Raw genomic sequence first — 22,163 nt, 5'->3', positions numbered from 1 at the left:
ATATGAAGTGTTTCAACAACCAATCGATTCATAAGATGAGTCCTTGGGCAAAGTAAAGTCGGAAGCTACGCTTTTTCAAGTGAGTTTGCACAAGGTCTCACTTCAAGCGAATAGTAGGGAAAATCTATAAGGAAACTCGGAAAAATTCCTCATGAGAGTTGTAGATCTTTGAAATATTTTTCCAACGGTATATTATGGAGGTCAAATGGACATCTGCATAAAAAGTTATGACCGTTTTACTGAAGGGTCGCAGAGCAGTCCGCCGAACAAACTTCTGCGACACAGAACGCGAAATGCGACGCAGATGGCTATCTGCGCTAAAATTTCTGTCCCGAAGTTTCCAGCATTTTGTTTTCGATACGGTTTAGTATATGCGACCGCAGAAGGCCATCTGCAGCGCAGACAGCCCTGAGGTTCATTAAAGTTATGTTTTTCTAAATTTTTATTCCATTTTTCAGTTCTCCAAGCCCTAGCACGACTTTTCTTTCCTCTCCTCATCCTCCCACATCAAGGTAAGTCTCTCCCATGCATTTCTAAGTAATTCTAACACGTAAACATGGATTCTTAACAATATTCTACACTATATTAGGGTTTTCAAGAAAACTCTTCTCAAGGTTTCGAGTTCAGATTCTTGGGGTTCTTCTTCAAAAGTTCAGACTTTTTCTTCAAGTTTTGAAGCAACTAAGGTATGTAGGGTTTCTATCCACGTGTGGGAACATCATTGTTCTTCCCCACTCTACGTTCATCCATGAAAATACGAAGTTCCACAAACCTAGGGTTTCTACTCTAATTCATAATGACCTTAAGTTACATGTACCATGACATATCATGTTCGTATTAATAATTCGTTATTGTATTCTTGATATTCCATTTTGGTTATTGGGAATCCTTCTGTAATCCATGAATACCCATGTTTTGCATTCCATGGGTTCTTAAATGCAATATATGAACTATTATGCTTATTTTCATGAAAATCTACATGTTTTCCATGCTTTCATACAAGTTATACTATATACTTATATTCATGCTATATTATACTCACGACTCATATTTACAAGTCATGTTTACGAATCATGTCTATAAGGCATACTTACAAGTTATGTTATACAAATCATGGGCTCGGATGCCACCTATATCCATGTTCATGTTTTTGGGAGTAGCATAGGTTTACCGAGAAAGCTCAGACAGCCTGAAACTACGTATGCCAACGTAGGGGAAGGGTCGATCCGCCCAGATTAGGACGACACCTTCAGACAATTGAATTAGATCCTTTTATTTCATGCTTATGTCTCATACCCTGGCAAGGTGTGGGGCTGCTCTATTGGTTGGGCCAGGTACCAGACTCCACGTACCCACATGGTGATTCCATGTTGTCGGTTATACTACGGCTCTCCCACAAGATATAGATATACATATGTACTTAAAATGTTTTTACTCATGTTATAAATTTATTCATGTCAGATGATGCTCATGTTCATGTCCAGCTTACAGTTTCAGTTTCAATTATATTATTTCATGTGTCATGTTTATTTCATTCAGTTGTTTTACATACCAGTACAATTCAAAGTATTAACGTCCCATTTTCTTGCCTGGGAGCCTGCATTTCACGATGCCGCATTGATTTGCAGGACGGCGAATCTGCTCGTTAGGACTATTGCTCGTATCAGCTAATGGTGAGCCCCATCTCATTCGGGGTGTTATCTTTATTTATTTCATGTCAGTTATGCAGTTAAGGTGTGCGGGGAGGCTTGTCCCGGTAAACAGTTTAATAGAGGTTTCAAAGACTAGTCAGTTATGTCATGTCAGATGTTCAGTTGAGTTAGCCTCGTTGGCTACACTACTATATTTCTGCATTCATGATATAATAGTATTTTCAGAACTTATGATTATTTAATCTCATGTTTTACTCACACCGTGTATGTTTATATTATGTTCCGCATCAGTTCATGCCCCATGTTGATTCAACAAGTCATGTGATTTGCTCGGTCACATGCAGCAAGACACCGAGTGTCGTGTTACGCTCAAGCCATGGTTCGGGGCGTGATAGATATTAAGATAATTACCAATTTTAACATATTACTAATTAATATTTAACAGAAACATATAATTATCTAATAGTTGACCTGATTGCGTAAATATTCTTCACACCATCAATCCATAAAACTTAACTCGTAAAATATAAATTGCTTGGTTGAAGAAGTAACCTTTTTTCTCTTATTTCTAGAAAATAAATATTAAACAAAGGAAAATCCTATTGTCTATGAGCTGGCATATGTTTTGGTTTTCTCTTTCAGTGCTTCTGATTTGTCTTTTTGGGATTATTCTATCATGTAAATCCTCTCTAATCCATCTAGTTTCTTCATGTACAATCATCTAAGGTAGCCTCATCAAATAACTCGTTCACTTCCAAGTGGAATTATGGTTAACACTACACATTTGCACACCAAACAAACAAGAAAGCTAAACGGAAAAAGATAGATGTACGATAAATATAAGACGCATAAAAAGATTTTCAGTTTTTTTTTTTTTTGTAATTATTATTTGTTCTTTTGTCGATAAAACCTTGAAAGAAAACGAAAAATTGAAAAAATATTCATTCCCCTTTTTTTATGACATAGGAACCCGCAGCCACTACCCTTCGAGTGCGTACAAGGTAAATCCAGCTCCTATGCAATAACTCGCAAACCACATAAGAGAGATAACCCGCACTAGACAAGTCCCGTGCGACGAGCTCGACCCAGAAGGCAAATCTCCTGTTGTCGTAGGCAGGGAATTTCGAATCTGACACCTCCATTATGAAAGCCTCATGCTCAACAAACTTAACCACCCTTGCGGGTAATATTCATTCCCTTTTCTAAGAAGAAAATAAAAATTTTGGTTGATCTGTATTTGCCCTCCTTTCTTCGTGAAGATTAGCCACGGGAGTCCTATAAAAAATTTACTTCAGTAAACTTTCCGATTAGCTATATTGACTGTGGTGTAATCGTGAAAACCCTCTCAAAGACAAATTTAGGTGCATGCCCCTAAATAATTTACAGTTTAATTGCAAATTCAAGTCAAATTAACCTTTTCGAATCACTTATACAAGCCTTAGCCACATAAATTTGAGAAAATTGGAAGTATTGTTGTTTTATGTTAATTCAAAGCGTTGGGTAATTAAAAGTGAAAGATTAAGCACGTTAGAATAATTTTGGGTCTAGGAATAGCCAACTTTACTTCTTTAGAAAAGACTATAAATGGGATGTTATTGAGGTGTGCATGCAGATATGACTAAAAACAAAAGAAGTGTTTAGTTGAGAAACCTTAAACACTAGTATGTTGTCCAAGTCTCACCTTAGTTGCAACTTGCAAATGGCAAGACAAGAGGGCTCATTTGCAGGCCTTTGACAAACCAAATACAGTGAAAATGAATAATATAAGAGTTGCACCACCTAAGCCAATTGAATATTTCTTTTTTGAAGTCAATGAAATAACAATGCCAAGAAACAATGCAGGCCTTGAGCTCATTATATGAGTGTACTCAACCACATTGAAATGAGACAAATTCTCTCTAACATTCACCCAAAATCCTGTGAAAATACTTCTTACACACTATTGAGTGAAAGAGATTGAAAGGTACATCAGGAATGGGAAAGGCAAGCAAATGGATCAGGAACTTTCTGATGATGATGGGGAAAAAGGAGGAAAGGGAAAACAAAGAAGAAAAACCAACAGAATATATGGTAACCCCAACTGCAAGTTGCCCATCTACTCCAAAAGTGAGAAGGAGATGGAGTTTCAAGAAATCATCAAGCATGGAGAGAAATAACCATAAGAGTGCTAGGTCTTTTGACTTGACTTCTACTCACAAACTTAACACACAAGGCTCAATGCTAGAGTTTGACATTCTGGAGAAACACATCAAAGCAACCCTAACAGCAAAAGAAGCTACAGAACCAAAGACATACATTACCAGATGTGTTAAGGATGCAGCAGCCACCAAAATCCAAGCTGTTTTTCGTTCTTATTTGGTAACAACTCACACTTTGAATCTATTCTTGTTTATTTTCAAACCTAAGTCGATCCATGTTTGGTTTCATTTGATCCTCATAATTTTGTACTTCCCAAGTGACCTTGTCCTCTCCTTAAGCCTTAAGGTCAACAAACATGCACAGCTAAACTATGTAGGATGATATTGTGCTCATTTATGAAACAAATAATGTCAACAGCTAAATGGAGAAAGACGGCTTGAAAGAATAACTGATGTTTATGCAGGCTAGGAAAGCGTTGCGGGCCCTAAGAAGCCTAGTTAGATTACAGGCACTGGTAAGAGGTCACCTAGTGAGGAAACAGACAGCAGCAACGGTCAAGCGCATGCACTCTCTTATGGTCATTCAACTAAGGGCTCGCGTTCAAAGAGTTCAGATGTCTGAAGAAGCACATACCCCAACAAGAAAGAGTCAGAAAGTATCATCCGAGAACAATCAGCTTACCAGAGTCTGTAGCATTGTAAGTCTCATCTTCTCCTAAGCAGAATTTTGAGTGTACCAATATAAGGGAAATGACAAGACTTTAAATGGCAGGAAAATATGGATGTTAGCATTCAAGAAAAAGGGAGAGTTCAGAAGAAAATTGGCACGAAAGATAAATCTCCAAGAATGGAAAATAGATTGAGCACCTTTGAATCTCATCGTCTTTCAGTGTCAAGGAGTAATCAAGTACTCCAGACATGTCCAAGTCCCTCTACACTGAGTGATGCAAGCACAATAAGTTATGAAAGGCATATAGAAGATTTCTCCTTCAAGATGCCAAAAAAAGATTTTGAAGATTGCTCTAATGTGTCAACGACCATATCTTCCAAAACCCCACTTTCCATCACACACTCAGAAAATCCGAACTCCATATTTTCTAGCGCTGCTTTAGCCCTAACATACATGTCCAACACAGAATCCCCAAGAGCAAAAGCTAGATCACATAGTGAACCAAGACAACGACCCAATTGGAGCATAAAAAGAAAAAGCAAGCGCACACCATCGATGGATGGGATAACAGGCATACCAGACGCTAGCAGGGAAGAAACACCTACCCACAGCAGGAGACACAATGTCCCAGAAAGCCATGAAGCCTGGTTACTCAAGCTTTACAAACAAGCAAAGCCCATCAAGCATGTCAAGGTTGATTCTACCAGCATAGTGTCTACCATTTGACCTGTGGAATATCTCTCACTGCCTACATGGTAAGAGTGGCTAGCACATGAGATTCATAGCTACTTATTGCTCTCTCTCAGCCATTTACATCAGCCTCCTTTGAGTATGTACTGGTTCCATCTTGTCCGGTCAAACTCCATTTTCCTTAAAGTATCTCTGTTATTAGAGCATCCAAGTGCACAAAGAGAAGCGCAACCTGACACCAAAAAATTGGGGCAACACTCCAACTTCTGATGAAAACTGAGGCTGACATTCTTTAGCTTGTCTCTCAAGTTGAATAAAGGAACCCAAAAATAAAAGAGGCAAGCATAACAAGCACTCTCTAATTGGGAGAAAATAGATGCTAACATTGGGACTTCCCATCCGAATAAGTAATATTTCTAGTGGATTAACGGAACCTGTTTTCTCATCCACAGTATCCTTTCAGTACCGCATGAATTTGCTAAATATGGAAGGGGTAAGGATAACAGGAGATCCTAGCTATGAATTACCATTTCAGCTTATGACTATGCCTCTACGTAGCAAAATCTGGGCACCTACAGAAAATATTACAGCAAAGACTACTTTATACACATTGAATGTCCTTAGAACTAATCTTCCTGCTTAGGAGCATTTTCTTTGATGCTCTTGGTCAACCAAATAGCAGTTTCCCTCGGAGAAACTTTTTCGGGTCCAAATGGCTTCAATAATACACCAAGTTCATCGAATCTGTCTTCTTGCAAGAGTCTAGCACTGAACTCAAGTAATCCCTCCAGGGCTTCGGCCCGTTGCTTATAAGATGACATGTTAAAACGACGGCGTCTTGTGTCAGATGAGGTTCGGCTGGATGCACCAGCAGTAGCATTTTGATCAGAAGAATCAGTTATGTCCTCTCTATCCACATGCACCATGGGGCCTTCAAACCCTTGCCAAGCATCATTTGCACTCAGTCGATCAAATTTACTGTCAGGAATCTGTATGGTACATTTGTCTTTCATAACTGAATATTCGGCTTGTGGTGAGCCAGAGGAACCTTGCGCAGAGTTTGATGATGTTCGGCGTATAGGATGGAAAGGATCTTCATATGAAGCTAATGGAAACTCAAGCATCTTGTCAATTCGAGGGGCATTAACAGAAACATCAGGAGACTTAATGCAGTCAAGGAAACTGAGACTCGGCCTTCGAGGTAATTCTTGAACTGCTGCCTTATTTGTCAATGGCAAAGATGACCTACGAGTTGTAGAAACAGATCTCTTCACCAGGGTTCGTGAAGCCTGTCAAGCATAGAGTAGTCAAACGACAGGTGTTGGGAACACACACATCACCAAGGGAAATATGGTTAAGCAGGCAAAAATTGCATATTATCATATTACTGCTTAAAGTACATAAGCTTATATCCATAATTTTCAGAACACAGACATAAAAGCAACCACATTTTTTTTTCTTCTTTTCTTTTCTTTTTTTTTTCTTGTTTTTCTTTTCTTTTTTGCTTGTCGTGCTCGCTCTCTCTCTCTTTCTCTCTCTCCTCATCTCTTTTGGAACAGCTGGGGCTTAATGAAGATGGAGTTGGAGACGAGCATTTTTATCTACCACTTCAACACTTTACATACTCTAGGAATCGAAACGGATAATGGACTGCAAATTATGCTAGATGAGTAATCCATCACAAATTTAGTGATAAGTGAACACAAAATCATATGATCTTTCGCAATGCTAGCCAGGCAAATTAAAACTTCTGATTTTCTTTTATATAGTTTGCAAACACATCTCATACTTACCAAGAGGGAAAACGGAAGTTCAACAACAAAAGTCAGAGAAATCATAAAAGGTCAACAACCAGACATTTAGTAGCTTTGGTGGCATCATGCTTAGTCGAAACGTGTATTGGTCACTTAATGAAACAATACATTTTTATTAGAATGATCCATCAATGGGTTTGCTTAATGAAAGGACATATTTACCTAGAGGAAAAACCTAAAATCATATTGCTTCCACCTCGTGTGACACTATTTGATTTCATAAAAAAAAAATTAAGACTTTAAGCTAACTAGTTTATCACAATAATAACAGTGGAAAAGAATATTAAAATTGTTATTGGAAAATAGTTGATTGAGAAAGCATCTCATCAAAGTTTAAATTTGAATAATAAAATGAATTTAAATTCTTGAAAGTTGTTACTATTATTTTGCAATCGCGTGAAAAAATTTGGATATTCCAAAATGGAAAGTGCCATACAGATTAGGATAGCAAGAGTTATATAGAAAATTTGGAGAAACCTTCACAATTATAAACTGCAAGTGCTAAATGTTATAGCACCAGCAAACTTATCAAGAATGAGAATGGTATAGTTCTAACTTCTAACCAATCGTATGCAGTTGCCATTGTAACTTCTATGCAGTTGCCATATAGCTATTTCTATTCAGTTACAACAACATAACCAGTGTAATCCCACAAGTGGGGGGGCTATTTCTATTCAGTTTATTTTAATGAAACATATCTTCACAAGATCAGCATCCCCTTCTGCCCATATAATGCATATCCCCTTATCTACTAATCAAAAAATAAGGAAGTTCTAATTAAACTTGGGGGCTCCATGGTTCTTAAAGTCATTGGTTAATTTTAGGAACATATAAAGATGACACTACAGCTCCAATAACCTAGCAAGAATGATGTTCCTTTATAAGGGTTAGTTCACACATAAACTAAGTACACCAAAAACGACATAAAGGTTCAGATTTAGCTACTTCCGAGATGGATAATAGAATTTCTGACTGAAGACCAAAGTCACTAAAATCTAAAATCTTTGGAAATATTGTACTACTAAGATGATATTAAAGGAGTTGAAGTTCACTTTTTCAGCAGGGAAACAAGCTAATCTTGCCATTCTCGCCAGAAATGAGCAGGCAGAACGTAGACAATTATTCTCTGAAAACTTCAACGTTGAAAATGCAGATATCAAGTATAGCTGTCTATAATCCACAGCTTAAATCTAAAATTTAAAAGGGAACCAGATTTACAGCAGACACACATTAGAGAATTCTTAATTCAATTATCTTTTATTCAAGTAGGGAAAGGGGAAGTAAAAGATGGGATTGACACATATCCTTCATGGTGAATGTACACTCTTTAACCCTATGTTGTTTGATATGTTGTAATCCATTTTGACAAGTCAACCAGTAAGGAGAAGTGGTATCGGCAGAATTAACCAGCTAGAGTCTAATGAACCAAATACCATGCATACGTAATTAAAGTCACTGTCCCAATACCGTCTAATTTTCATACACGAGTGCTGGAATCAAAATATAATTACCCTCATATATTACTTCCTAACCAAATAAGTAAAATATCATTTTACTAACCGCAGATCTTAGTTACCCTCATACTTTCTTTCATCATATATGGTTGTGTTAGTCTTTAGCTGAACCCTAAAAAACATAGGCTAACATAGATATCAAAGTCAATTTGGCGGAATGTGTCCTGGTTTGGGTATTCCAATTTCCAAATGGTTAATCAAGATCCAAATGAAAATAACAATATTAAGTTCGATTTTAGGATACCATCTTCATCTTTTAGTATATAAGTTGACACCATCTAAGATTTAGTGAGAAACCATTTTCAAAATCTGTTGTAATGACAAAATATTACATCTATTACTTTTTATACATCAGTATCAGCTTGCTTTGTTGTCCATCAGTTGAACCGCTTGGACATTCTTGTCTAGAATAAAATCCATTTACCATAGAATAGAAACAAGTAAAATGAATAACCTTTTACTTTTGATCTTACCATATCATTGTTCCTTAGCTCCACTTGTCTTCTTGGAGTAGTTGATTTCGGCATGATCACCTTTGGATTCTTGTTCACAAGCAAAGCTTTTGAAGTGATTTTTTTTGTGACAGTTGATCCTCTATCAGGGCTTCCAACAGACAATTCAGATACTCTGCTTGGAGTTTTTGGATATCTACGACTTGAAAAAGTATAATCGTGATCAGAGACACTAGGATTCAGAGTCCTATCATTTCCGCATGATATTCGCTTCTCTCTATTCTTTGGGAAAGGTGCGCTTTCAGAAACTGCGAATCTGGTTTTCTTAACATCATTATCAGGCAAACAAGCAGGTAAACTGTTGCGTCTAGGGCTGTTAAGTTTGAGATGAATATTAATCACATAAGGCTGAAGGAGTGGATTCCTAAGAAGTTCTGCTGCCTGTAATATAACCAAAACAAAACACGTTATGCCAGTATGAATATTATAATTAACTATGGAACAATTAAAGTACTCTAAAGAAACCAAAGAGACATATTTTAATCTTTTTGTGGTTAGTATTGAATCGCTTCTGTGATTAAGGAGTTGATCTTCCTTTATTTGCATGCTTCAAAGGTAATTTAAGTAGAAATTTATTAGCTTAAACAAAAACAGACAAAGACACACTGCTGATATGCGTTAACATGCTAATCCTTTCATTTTTGTTAGACGCACTCCTCGTAATTTATATATATAAAAATTGCTCCTGTAATTCAGAACAGACGCTCCTTCTAAGCCAACGCTCAAAGATAAATCATCGATTATGAAAGGCTTCATATTTTAAATTTAAAGCGAAGAAAACATAAAATGCTTCCTCTAGATATTTGCATTATGTGGGCAAAATAATGAGACACGTCCTCACTACTTTTGATGTTACGCCACTACATAAAAGTTATGAGTAAAGATTTTTGCAGTTTTAGGATAAATGTAAATTAAGGCCATCGTTGGGTATGCAACATCTCAAATTAGAGGCGGAAAGACTAAGAACGAGACTGAAACATGTCATTCAGTTTTCTTTACTATAATTTACTATAATCCCAAATAGATGGTCAGAGTACAATTCCCTTTTCTTGGGATCAGCTAGTTTTGTTTTTTCTTATTTTGATAACAGAGAAATCCCCGAGATCCTGCTGTGATGGTTCTCCATGGATAATGGGCCCCTTCTCCAGGCTTTTGCCTGTTACGGGTTCGAATCTGTGATGTATGCTCTTAGGAGCAGCTAGTTCTTTTGCATATTTACAAAACCAGACGATATCACTCTTTATGGAACATTAAACATCTGGCTTGTTAGAATAGAGATCTTCTCCACCTATGCATGTCAATTGTCAATCATTCCAGACAGGTAATTTTTAAAGTTCACATAACAGGCAACGCAGGCTAGCGAGTATTGCTGATAGGAAGTCACACTTGGACATGATTAAAAGGGAGACATCACAGGACCATTTTAACTATATGACAGGCAGTTGTTACTGAAGTAATAAAATTTCTTGTTACCGAATGGTACAAATCATTAACTACAAAGAGAAGTTTTGAGGATTTTGGAGTAACTTCAGAAGCAGCTTATTGATCGCAGAATTCCGGTCAAAGTTTCCTTGTTTATCCCTTTACCTTCCATCCAAATGATGACTCATCAACTTGGTATCTGTTAAGATCTCTGACATTACCAGAAGATCGTGTCTACCTGCCTTTTTCTTCAAATAAAGGCGAAAAGATATGTCCCCAACAAGTTATTTCTTCCAAACTTAATACATGAAAGCGGCTAAGGATGAATGATTAGAAAATGTGTGTCTCACTTATGATTTTGTCTTCTAAAAATATTACTGTACCAACAAAAAGAATTAAAAATAAAAAAGGGCAAAAACAAAAGACAAAGAATTGAATGTTTCTACTATCGGATGAACATAAGTCAAAAGGAAGTGTCCTACACTATGGTGTAAAGCACAGGCATGGAAGGCATGAGATTCAAGAAAGAAATGTAAACAATAACCTCATATTCACACATTTGACTTTTGGGTGCAGTGTTGAAATAACACTACAGCATTTATAAGCTTCTATTTGTTTATCTACAAACAACTCCATCATATGCAGATTTCTATGTAGAAACATTATCCATTTATGCAGATTAAATAATATGCATATTAAACGAACAGTTCAAGTTTCTTAATGAACCTCATAGGAGATCTTAAGGCAATAGCATAATGGCTTAAGATGTAAATGAAACTATATAAATAAAGATAAAGATGAATTCATACGCTTGGCCTCAGTTCTGGGTTTTTCCGCAGCATACTTTTGACAAGACCTCGGCTGGAAGGCAAATAAGAGAAGTGAATAAGCAGAGTAAGAAAAAGATTTCCCATTCAAGGGTAGAGTTTCCCATAGATAAAGCCAAAAGAGTTCAATACATAGTTACTGAGGCACCTAAACATCCCCTCTCAATTTTTGGATCTCGATGTTCCTTTACTAACAAAAGAAGTGCATTGCAAATAGAGGCTTTAAGAAGTGAAGAATAGACTCTTCATGTCGTCATAATGACTCCAAAAACAACCTTGAGTTGTTCGTCATAATAAGGACGACCTACTTCCTGACCTCCATGCCAATGCACTATCTCCTTTCACCACATTTTGCCTTAAGATGGCATCAAGTAGAAATATCATTTTACAAATATGTCGTCCACCAAGGAATTAGAAAGGTCCCCGGAGGAAAGATGCAGTTAAAATGATTGCTGATCTTTCATTGGCTTTTGTTTTCAAGGTGCTAATTTGTTCTCCTCTTACATCTCAAAATTTATTTTACAGAAATCTATTTTGGTTCTTGGGAATTTGATGATAAAAACAAAATTAATTCCATTCATGCAAGTTAACACAGGGAGGCCTGTCATGTTGTGCATTAGACTGGAAGCACGATGGGAGTCAAGGGAATAAAAAAGCCCTTAAGAGTGGATTACTGTAATCTAACTTTAGAATCCTTATGTTAGCCTTTCTTTCAAATAAGGCATGCTTAGATACAGAACCTCACTAAAGTAAAATAAAAGGTGCACACAACCAGTTAAGTTGCTACAATTTTATTCCCATCTGTTGAATGACTGTTTATAAGTTTAAAATAGACCTGTATATTTTAAGATAGTTCTCCAAAATAACAAATCATTTGAAAAAAATCAAAAGAGGGGCTTCCTTCAACAGGAAGTCCAGCTTTAGAAGTCACAGTCCTAAATAAAAAGTGCAGCACTTGCACATATAAACACATACATGGTTCCATTACAAAAGAAATCTCAAGCAAATGAATGACTTACAATGGACCAGAGTATTTTGTCGGAAGTGGTGCCACAATAGACTTGTTTATTTTGTTGATGAGTGCTTGCATATCCTATGTCAACATGCATAAGATGACATAAATTTCAACATCCAAAAAATATCCACCAGAAATAGGAAAGTGAATAGTGAAATACAGAAACCTTAAAAAACATATGGATACACATATGCAACAAGGATTAGTTTCTCAAAGCACTCAAAATCAAAGTAAGATTATCCAATAACTACATCATAGGTAGAGTCATAAATCAAGAATCCATTGATTGAAGTATAATAAGGAAGACAAAGGCCATGATCACCCAAATGTACTCATTTAAAACTAGACAGAGTAATAATAATCTATAAGCTTCTATAAACTCCAAAACAGGAAAATCATTGGCAGCACAATGAAAAAATCAGGTGCAATTCTTCATAAAGAACACTTGATTATTTCTAGTTTTAGTAGAGCTCCAATGGGAAGATGAAAAATTTACAAGGCTCATTAGCTAAAACATGGAAATTGGCATAAACAAAATATACCTTTAGTTAATTTTACATATCAATAGGACAAGTAATTATCCAATTTCTCATCTACATTTCTTTGCTCCAATAAATAAACCAGCTATTTCATCTTAGGTTCAATCTTTTGTCAAGAATCAAGCTAAGCAGAGTCCATTAAACTTCATGTTCATCATCATTTTTCTAATCCAAATATGCTCTCAGTTTCCGTCAAGTGCTACACACTTGAGACATCTTTTAACATCTCTCCAGAGCCGTAACACCAACACCTAGAACATGCACAATGACGAATTTCATCTGATGTTCGTCGGAATTCTCCACAACCATTGCTAGTGGTTCAATAATGGACATCTGACTAGTTGTTTCTTTTGCAAAAGAAGAATATACTAGCTGAAATTACTAAAATCTTCACATAAGTGAAGAATAATTACTTCTAAAAAAGCATGTGCTGCATTTCAAAATGCTGACCAGACAACTGCTTGGGTAACAAGGTTAGACAGTAACAACGTCCTCAGAAACTTACAAATGCCTTGAATGCAGGCTTAAACGCAGCCATTTCATATATACAGCATCCTGGATGGGAAAAAAAATCAAAGAAATATTAGTGCACCTTACATTAGTGTCCACTAAGCATGTTGACAAAACATAGCATCAGGCACCAATGTGTGCCAGGCTGCAAGCATGCAATATGTGTGCCACTTGATGTATATCTGTATTACCTAGAGACCATATGTCCGACTTGGATCCATAAGGTATGTCTGCAAGAAGCTCCGGGCACATGTAACTGGGGGTTCCAACAATCTGAGAAATTAAGCAAGTATAACTTAGCTAAATATTATTGGGAAACATGATATCTTTTAGATAATCATCTACAGTAACATTACTTACCGAGGAAGCAAGGTCATCTGAAGTCAACATCTTGGCAAGTCCAAAATCACCTGCAGTAGTATGCCGCGCTTGTCCTTTAGTAAATTATTAGAATTTAGAACTTTCAAGGAGCTGAAAATGCAAAATGAGTAAACTAACCTAGACGAATATCCTGCTCTCTTGTTAGAAATATATTTGAACACTGCAAAAGATGTTACAAACAAAAAGTTTAAAGGAGCAGCAAAGTTAAGAAGTAATAAGTCAAAGGAATCCACCCAGGGAAAAGCAAATGCAGCGAACCTTGACATCACGATGAAGGATGTGATTCATGTGCAAGTAGTCAAGAGCCATTAAGAGTTGAACAAGCCACTTGCATAGTTTCTATTAACAGTTCATGAATTGGTTAGAAGCCAATGACACATAAATGACAGCTCAACTTTTAAAATAACTCTTGAAACTTTAGTTGAACATTGAAGCAAAGGTTACAAGCAGCAGAAGAATTACCTCTTCAGGAAAATGGATGTTCTTTGCTTTTTTTATGGCCTCTGCCCTGCAAAGTTGCAGCAAAATAGAGGTCATTGCAACGAAGCAGGCATGCAGTTATTGAGGCTACTTCCAAGGTCATTAGAGACAAATGGAATCAAACTACATAGTTTAAGTAGGAAAAGGTCACTCACATGTCTCCACCTTCACAATAACCTATGACTATGCACACATAGCAACCCTGCAAGGGAAGGCATAAAAAGTAAATCCCCATCTAAGCTTTGAATATATCCATTTGATACACACAGCAGCAGACAAGTAGTTTTACAACACGTGTTGAGAGAATCGAGAATGTCCCAACTAGCAAGGAATGTAAAGAAAAAGAGAGCAAAAGGATTCAAAAAAGAAGAGCTTGACAGAGATCTTAGTAGTTGTCCTAGTATAATGTCAGTCACTTGTACATTTCTTAATTCTTATGATATAAAGGGTAGAACGTGTTTGACCAGCCACTTCATTGTACTTCTCCAAAAAATTAATAGCATCAGCATGTAAGAGGTCCAAGTCCAACATAGATAAAGTACTTATGATTCTAAATTAAACTTGTCTACACAGCTTTTCTCGAGTGGTATCCCCAACTCTACTCTTGTAATGCGGGTTTAAAGCTATCCACTAACTTTATAACAACAGTCTACTGGAGAATAAATCTAGTTCTGTTCCAATTACGTTGCACCAAAAAAAAAACGATTCATTGGAAAGATTAAAAAAAAATGCCAAGGAAAGATAAAAATTAAAAGGGACAAAGAAAATTAAACAAAGGAAAAGACTTCAGCGTGACTTATCAAAAATAAAAAAAGTGTGCGGAGTGCGTTTCAGAAACTCCATGCACATCCAGGTGGATAAGGGGATAATAGCTGCATAGAAAAGCATGCACATATAGTAGCTGATTCTTTCCCCCAAAGATGACAAAGAGCTAGCAATTAAATATGTGCTTGAGCGCTTAAACAGTTTTGACTATTCTGTTCTTATCTATTCACATGCATCATTATTGCAATACAACATCTCCTTATTCTTTCCAAAATCATAGTGTACCAATAGTATTTTTCAAATTATAGTCAAATAACTTCTGCCTGAACAGACTTCATTAAGGTTGCTCTGACATTTTCAAGACATCAGAGTTTGTTGCCACATGACAAATTGAGTTCCAGCAAAAAGACCCTTTAAAATGTTATTTTATTGGTATAGGGGTTTGCCTATCATGAAATAATTGGCTTTCATTACTTGTAGAACTTTCAAGCAAATTTCCCTTGCAGATTTACCTATCCAATACTTTTACATGCTAAGACACATGAAACTGCTGAATCTCATACTTCCAAAAGAAGAAAATGCATACATCAAATGTTCTATCAAAATGTTGAAAGTATCAAAAGGAAGGAAAGAAAAGAACATGACTTGAAAGACAAGTACTGGTTGCAACCTTCTCAACCCATGAGTCTTTGTACTCCACAATGAATGGATTTTGCATACTCGAAATAAGGGCCATCTACAAAATAAAAGATAAATTAAACAACAGGGCATTTTAAGAAAGTTCAACTACAGAGCGAACATATATAAGATGTACATCAAGTGACAAGTACCAGTGAAAGTTTTTGGTGTCAAAAATTATTTATGTTCTTTTTCTTTGAGAAGTTCAAAAAAAGTTGCATGTTCCTTTGTATAGAAGATCTTTTTCCCTTCACATCTCAAAGCGTTCTTTTCTGGTTACTGAACTGAAAGCTTTGGACTACCATAATAGAACAAAAAATATCATTTCTGAACCTTTTTCAAGGCTGATATGTAGAAATTCTAGGATATGGTAAATTCAAGGTTTTCTCAATGTTTTCCTAGCATAGAGAAGGCTGGGAGGTGAGATTTGAGAAGATCAATGGTTTAAGCAGAAGACAAACCTCCTGGTGTGCATTTCGGCGAGTCCTGTCTGTTTGCCGAGCGAGACGGATTTTTTTTAATACATACCTGAAATAAGAAGGAATATGAAAATGAATAAATTAATTCCTATTTCACAGACATATCTTTTGAAAAGTATCAATTGCTTACGGGATTGAACATTTCATATACACTTTCACGTAGTAAAAGTGCAATAGTAACGATATGTATGTGGCTTATATAAATGACTATGTTTTCTGGTTCTTACTTCTTCTTTTCAAGCTTATGCTTAACAAGAACTGCAGAGCCAAAAGCCCCTTTGCCAATTTGCTCCAATATTTCATACTGCTCCATTGGACCCCTAACTTATCTTTCCCTTCAAAGTTCAAACTTCAACTTGCACCAACCCCGTTTCTAAAGGAAAAAACAAATAGATACATTAATAAACTACTAAAAGGCTACTAGATTAGACAAAAATGAAGCAAAACAAAAGATTAAAAAAAGGAAGCCCGGGACACGAAGCATTCCGCCTTAGCAGGATCCGGGGAAAGGATTCAAATAATTATACAGTGCTACATTTGCCAAAAAGCTATTACTTCAGATATAGGTACATATTATCATGTATGCAAAACATTCAGAAAAGAGATTTTGAGGATTTACAGTGTGATTGCCAGAACTTAGACATCATGTCAAATTTCTAGAACATCATCATAATAAGGTTCTAATATCAGGATACAACAGCAATTTTCCATGACATTGCACCAATTTAAGCAAAACAAATGCAATAAAGTGTTTTTTGTTGAAATAAGAAAAAAAGACACATTTTTCCATGGCACCGAGTTAATATATAAACACTAATGCAATAAGTTGGCGTTTCTTAAAATTTAAAAGGGAGAAAAAATAAAAATTCAAACCAAGAAGGCAAGAACTCAAGACTCCAGCAAGACTTCCCTCCCTAGAATTTGAATAAATATCTCAACAAACCGGAAAATACCCAAACGCCAATTAGTGTTTAGACAATACTGTGAATATTAACAGTCATACATCATACCCTCAACATTGATGAAAATGAGGTGCATTTTTTCTTGAAATATATAAGAAATATTAAAAAAAAAAAAAAAACCTAAATTTACTAAGCAATCAAGACTACCATCTCAAGAAGCAAATCAAATACCCAAACTACAGTTGGTATTTAGTACAGTATACAAAATATTAGCAGACATTTAACATAACCAAGTAAGTAGCAAAACCCTTGGTGTTCCTTCTTATTTCATCAAAAAAAGAAAAAATTACCAAAACCCTTGCAATTACACATCAACATTCAAATGTTTCCAAAGCATTTGAAATTTAAAAACAAAAATATAAATATGAAACACTAAAAACAAATCAGAGACCGAGAAACACAGAAAGACCCAAAACAAGCATTACAAACCAAATTTAACACTCAAGAACAACAAAAAAAAATAAGAGCAGATTCAAAATGGGTGGCTCAAAAAAAGAACCTAAAAATAACATAAAAGTAGAGCTAGAAAGATGCAATTTTGAAGTACCCACAACTCATATTTTGCTGTTATTAACAGTAAACAAGCATTACAAACCAAATTTAACACTCAAGAACAACAAAAAAAAATAAGAGCAGATTCAAAATGGGTGGCTCAAAAAAAGGACCTAAAAATAACATAAAAGTAGAGCTAAAAAGATGCAATTTTGAAGTACCCACAACTCATATTTTGCTGTTATTAACAGTAAACAAGCATTACAAACCAAATTAAACACTCGAAACCAACAAAAAATAAAAGCAGATTCAAAATGAGTAGCTCAAAGAAAGGACATAAAAATAAAATTAGAGCTAATGATGCAAATTTCAAGTGCCCACAACTCACATTTTACTGTTATTAAGAGTAAACAAGAATTACAACCCAAATTAAACACTCAAAAGCAGCAAAAAAATAAAAGTAGATTCAAAATGGAAAGGACCTAAAAATAGCATAAAATTAGAGCTGCAAAGATGCAAATTTGAAGTACCCACAACTCACATTTCCCGGCATTGAAGCCCGTCAAGAAAGAAATAAGTCATAGTACAAAAATTTGAACAGATTCACTTCAATTTAATAAAGGGAAAAAATGAAAAGAAAGAAAAAGAAAAAGCTGAAAAAGGATGAACCAGAAAACGTGAAGCTTTGTGGATCACGAGCTACATTGAAGAATGCATAGGGCAAATGAGATGTGAAAACGACGTCGTTTGCAGCTTAGAGGAGCACTACAACTGAGTGTTCTTCTTGCTCTTCTTCCATTCTCTTTTTGTTTTTTTCTTTAAGATAGAGAAGAGAAAACAATAATGGACAAAATATTTGCTTTTTTAATTACTCCCATTTCCTCAATAAAAATTATTTTTAATGAAATAATTTATCGTCATATAATAATCTATGACTTGTTTAATTCAAGTTCTAAAAAATTTATTTTCTTTTTTAAATCGTGTCTAGTCAAACTTGACAAGGGAGTAATAAGTTTTTATTGGATATTAATATTATATTAATAAAATAAAAGTGGAGTGAATGGAGACAAAGGGGAGTGAAGAAGGAGACAAATATAGAGACAGAAATAAGATTAACATTTAAAGGTGGATTAGCGTTAATCTAGTTTATTAGTTTGGGGATCTTAATGAAAATGAGAGTATAGAATAGACACCCTCTATGGGGACAGCCCCACCGACCTCAACACATCACCTCCACTCCTAAAAAGCTTGTATTTAATGTCTATTTGGTAAAAGTTGAATGTTCAATTCATGATTTGCATAAACTTGCTTTGACAAATTTAGCAATTCAAATTCGTTTTACAAACTTGGATGGTAACAAGTAAATATATAGTATAGCATAGTATTTATTAAGTAATAATATGTGATAATTATGATATAGTTATGTGACAATTCTCTTAAGGATGAATTTGTAGAAGTACGTTAGTATTCTTTGACCAAATTCACTTTGAATTTAAACTTTTTCAAAGTAAATTTAATTTTTGAATAAAATAAGAAAGTTTTAATGTCAAAATTAGAATGACTAATTGGGTCAAATTCAATCTCGCTATATCTAATTTTATGATGTTTCAAATCAAATACTTCGAAAATTTAAAGAAAAAAAATATTGTATTTAGATATCTAGATCTTATTTGTCTTCACTGGTTTTGAACCTAAATTATTCAGATTTTAATTCACCGCCAATTCACAACAATAACTATCAATTTTATAGTGACAACCATCACTACTAACTATCTGTACAGCCAACCGTCACCATCAACTACTTTTATCTGGCGATAACAACATCACTTAAGGAAAAAAGATTCAAAAAAATGATAGAATGAAGTATATATCACTTGTTAAGGTGATTCAGCAATGATATATAAATATACAAAAAAAAATGTTATTTGTTCATTTATGTAGTATAATTTTTCAAAGGGGATTCAATCAACCCCTCTTTCTAACGGGTTGTTCCGCCACTACTTCAATCACCAATCTCCTCCACTAACCACCAACTTCCATATCACAACCATTATTATCAATCGCCACCAACTACTTATATCACCACCACCACCAGTAGCCATTGCCAACAATTTCTACTACCTCCAATACCATCCGCCTCTATAACCCAAACGCTTTCACTGTGATTACGTAACTATCACAATCACTATTGCACACCATTGTCACTGTCAGTCACTTCCACACAATTACCATCGTCAGTTACGTCCACCGAACACAACCACTACTAACTCACTTCACAACCATTATCGTCGATCGAAAAGAATGAGCCATCATCATCCTTAATTTTTAAAGAATGATTCATTAAATAAACAGTTTCTACAACATGTGTAAATATATATTTGTTAACTTTTCAAGATAAAATGTTATGTACTGATTTTAAGTTAATTTCATATTTATTAATTAAGATTTTACACATTTATAGAAAAAGAGGAAAAGTTGATTAATTGTATTTAAAGACTTTAGGATTTTTGAAGTAAAGTAAATGAAAAAATATGCAGGACAATTTTTTTTTTCTAAAAAAGAGAGAAGAATGAGTAGGTATTATTGTTTAAGAGATCTCATTTTTTTATAGGCTATTTTATTCTATTCAAATTGTAAAAGGCAAGAGATCTCATTTCCTCTCATTAAATATAAAATTATATACGTGTGTATGCCAAATTCACATTACACTCCACTAGTTAGATGCATACTATGCATGGTAAAAATGATATTTTTAAGCAATATTTTATATTAGAAGTTTTGATTTAAGTTCTCTCACGTGAATATGATATATATACAGGGGCAGACCCAGTGCACTCCCACCCTTCGAAAAAAATTATATATATATATATATATATATATATATATATATATATATATATGTATGTGTGTGTGTGTATATACCTTAAGGGGTCGTTGGTATAGGCTAGGATATCCCTTCTTATCCCATTTATCCCGGGATTATTTTATACCAGCTTTTAGATTGTATAAAATAATCCAAGAGATGGGATAAATTAGTCTCGGGATTATAATCCTGGGATAATTTAGGCTTACTACCAAATGACCACTAAGAAATTAGTATATATTTAATCGTGCAATATAACAAATGAAAGTGCTTTTGGGGATGGTAGTTGCAACTGTTGCTTCCTTTACATGTCACTCTGGATCGAACCCGAATGTCACTTTTATTTATTTTTTTGAGCTCATTTTTAGGAAAACAATAAGCATTAAATGAGTTCGCCCAGATTCGAATTCGAACCTGCACTTTCACCACATGTTCCACAGTTTTAGCAACTGGGCTATCTCTTTCATTTGCTTCACTATATTAAATTTTATTTATTACGCATATTTAACTTACATACTTATATTTTCATCACTGTTATGCTATTAATGACCGATCTGATACGGTATTATCCCTCAGTCATCATTAATTTTTTTATTAGTGTTTATGTTAATATAAAGATGCCCCTTCCGTCTTAAAATCCTGAATCCGCCGTTATAAATATATATATTCTTGAAATTTTGTCAAATACGGTCAAAGCTATTTAGGGTGGGTTGGGGGGTGGATGAGGGGACCACTCGTTACCAAAGTAGACGGGGCCGTGAAGTGGGTAGGTGGGGAAGTTTGGGTGGGCCATAAATTACTTGGAGCGTTTGTCGGATATAGAACAGGACACATAAACGTGGGCCAGACCCATCACTTTCCTTTCCTTTGCTCAATCATGAGGCTTTATCCGTGAATGATATTTAAGTTAAATCATTTAGTCACAGAATTCCGATTGACCAGAAGTTTCCTTCTATTTTCTTTTTTCTTCTTCGCAATTGATTCCAGTTGTTAGTCTATAAATCCAATTTGAATATCTTAGTCTAATTATGTATTAATCGGCAGCTTTTGTGCACATTATCAAATGTAAAGTATAGATTTTGTATGTATTTTTCAATGGTTAATTTATAGGAAAAGTCAAATGTTTTTGGTTGTCAGCGATTTTAAGGAGCTGTTTGGAGACGGTTTGAAATCATATTTGAATATCTTAAGTTATATTTTTTTTTATAAACATAAAAATTTCATAAGTTGTGAAAACTATTAAAATATTTTCAATTCTTATACAATCTTATCGAGTGAGCAAGTCATAGTTTATAATAAAATTAATACGCTACTAGAAAACCTTTCTAAATAATACAACATCAATTGATCAAGCTTTAGTTCAATAAAAACGAAAATTTAACATGAATAATAATGTAACTACTCTTTAATATAATCCTCCCATATGGTAGACATAAATAAAGGTCGGTGGAAGTTAATGAGGTTGGTAAATGGTTGGCGGGAGTAATTGTTAAAAATGTTTACCAACTTATGGGTATTTTTTTTTATAAAATATAAACTTATGGGTCAAGATTTATATTTAAAATTTTTGAAATCCCAAATCATGCCTTTTTGAAACAGCCTCCCTGTCTTCCGAGATAGGGGTATGGTCTGCGTACACTTTACTCTCCCCAGACCATTGTGTGATTTCACTGGGTATGTTGTTGTTGCCTTTTTGGATGATTTTGAGTTTGAAACCATGAAATGAAATACATGTCCAAACGCTCATTTCATCTCATGAC

The 22,163-nt window shown here is 35.0% G+C and overlaps 2 protein-coding genes across 3 annotated transcripts; one reads left to right on the top strand and one right to left on the bottom strand.

The window, feature by feature from the left end:
* The first annotated feature begins 3,626 nt into the window (after positions 1-3,626).
* On the top strand, positions 3,627-5,186 carry LOC132644343 (protein IQ-DOMAIN 19-like). Its single transcript, XM_060360939.1, has 3 exons — positions 3,627-4,010; positions 4,255-4,476; positions 4,563-5,186. The coding sequence occupies exons 1-3, from the start codon at positions 3,627-3,629 to the stop codon at positions 5,184-5,186; spliced, it is 1,230 nt and encodes a 409-aa protein (XP_060216922.1).
* A 326-nt stretch (positions 5,187-5,512) lies between these two features.
* Positions 5,513-18,479, bottom strand: LOC132645272 (serine/threonine-protein kinase Nek2). 2 transcript variants are annotated; one of them, XM_060362173.1, is made up of 15 exons: positions 18,210-18,479; positions 16,314-16,459; positions 16,069-16,135; positions 15,600-15,665; positions 14,320-14,366; positions 14,147-14,192; positions 13,943-14,023; positions 13,802-13,844; positions 13,664-13,713; positions 13,495-13,576; positions 13,299-13,348; positions 12,259-12,332; positions 11,222-11,273; positions 8,952-9,371; positions 5,513-6,439 (listed from the first exon to the last, which is right to left on the bottom strand). In XM_060362173.1, the coding sequence occupies exons 2-15, from the start codon at positions 16,397-16,399 to the stop codon at positions 5,777-5,779; spliced, it is 1,827 nt and encodes a 608-aa protein (XP_060218156.1). In that variant the 5' UTR covers positions 16,400-16,459; positions 18,210-18,479; the 3' UTR covers positions 5,513-5,776. The 2 variants fall into 2 exon arrangements, with proteins under 2 accessions (XP_060218156.1, XP_060218158.1); XM_060362175.1 differs by having other exon boundaries at positions 18,082-18,217.
* Positions 18,480-22,163: the final 3,684 nt, after the last annotated feature.

Source organism: Lycium barbarum, chromosome 6, assembly GCF_019175385.1.
Source record: "Lycium barbarum isolate Lr01 chromosome 6, ASM1917538v2, whole genome shotgun sequence".
NCBI lineage: Eukaryota > Viridiplantae > Streptophyta > Magnoliopsida > Solanales > Solanaceae > Lycium > Lycium barbarum.
This window is presented reverse-complemented; position numbering and strand designations above follow the sequence as displayed.

Coding starts and splice junctions, on each gene's coding strand:
- LOC132644343 (XM_060360939.1), top strand. CDS start 3,627: ATGGGAAAGGCAAGCAAATGGATCAGGAACTTTCTGATGATGATGGGG. Junction 4,011..4,254: donor CTGTTTTTCGTTCTTATTTG/GTAACAACTCAC, acceptor ATGTTTATGCAG/GCTAGGAAAGCGTTGCGGGC. Junction 4,477..4,562: donor AGAACAATCAGCTTACCAGA/GTCTGTAGCATT, acceptor TTTAAATGGCAG/GAAAATATGGATGTTAGCAT.
- LOC132645272 (XM_060362173.1), bottom strand. CDS start 16,399: ATGGAGCAGTATGAAATATTGGAGCAAATTGGCAAAGGGGCTTTTGGC. Junction 15,666..16,068: donor GCCGAAATGCACACCAGGAG/GTTTGTCTTCTG, acceptor TTTATTTTGTAG/ATGGCCCTTATTTCGAGTAT. Junction 9,372..11,221: donor ACCCAGAACTGAGGCCAAGC/GTATGAATTCAT, acceptor GTTATATTACAG/GCAGCAGAACTTCTTAGGAA.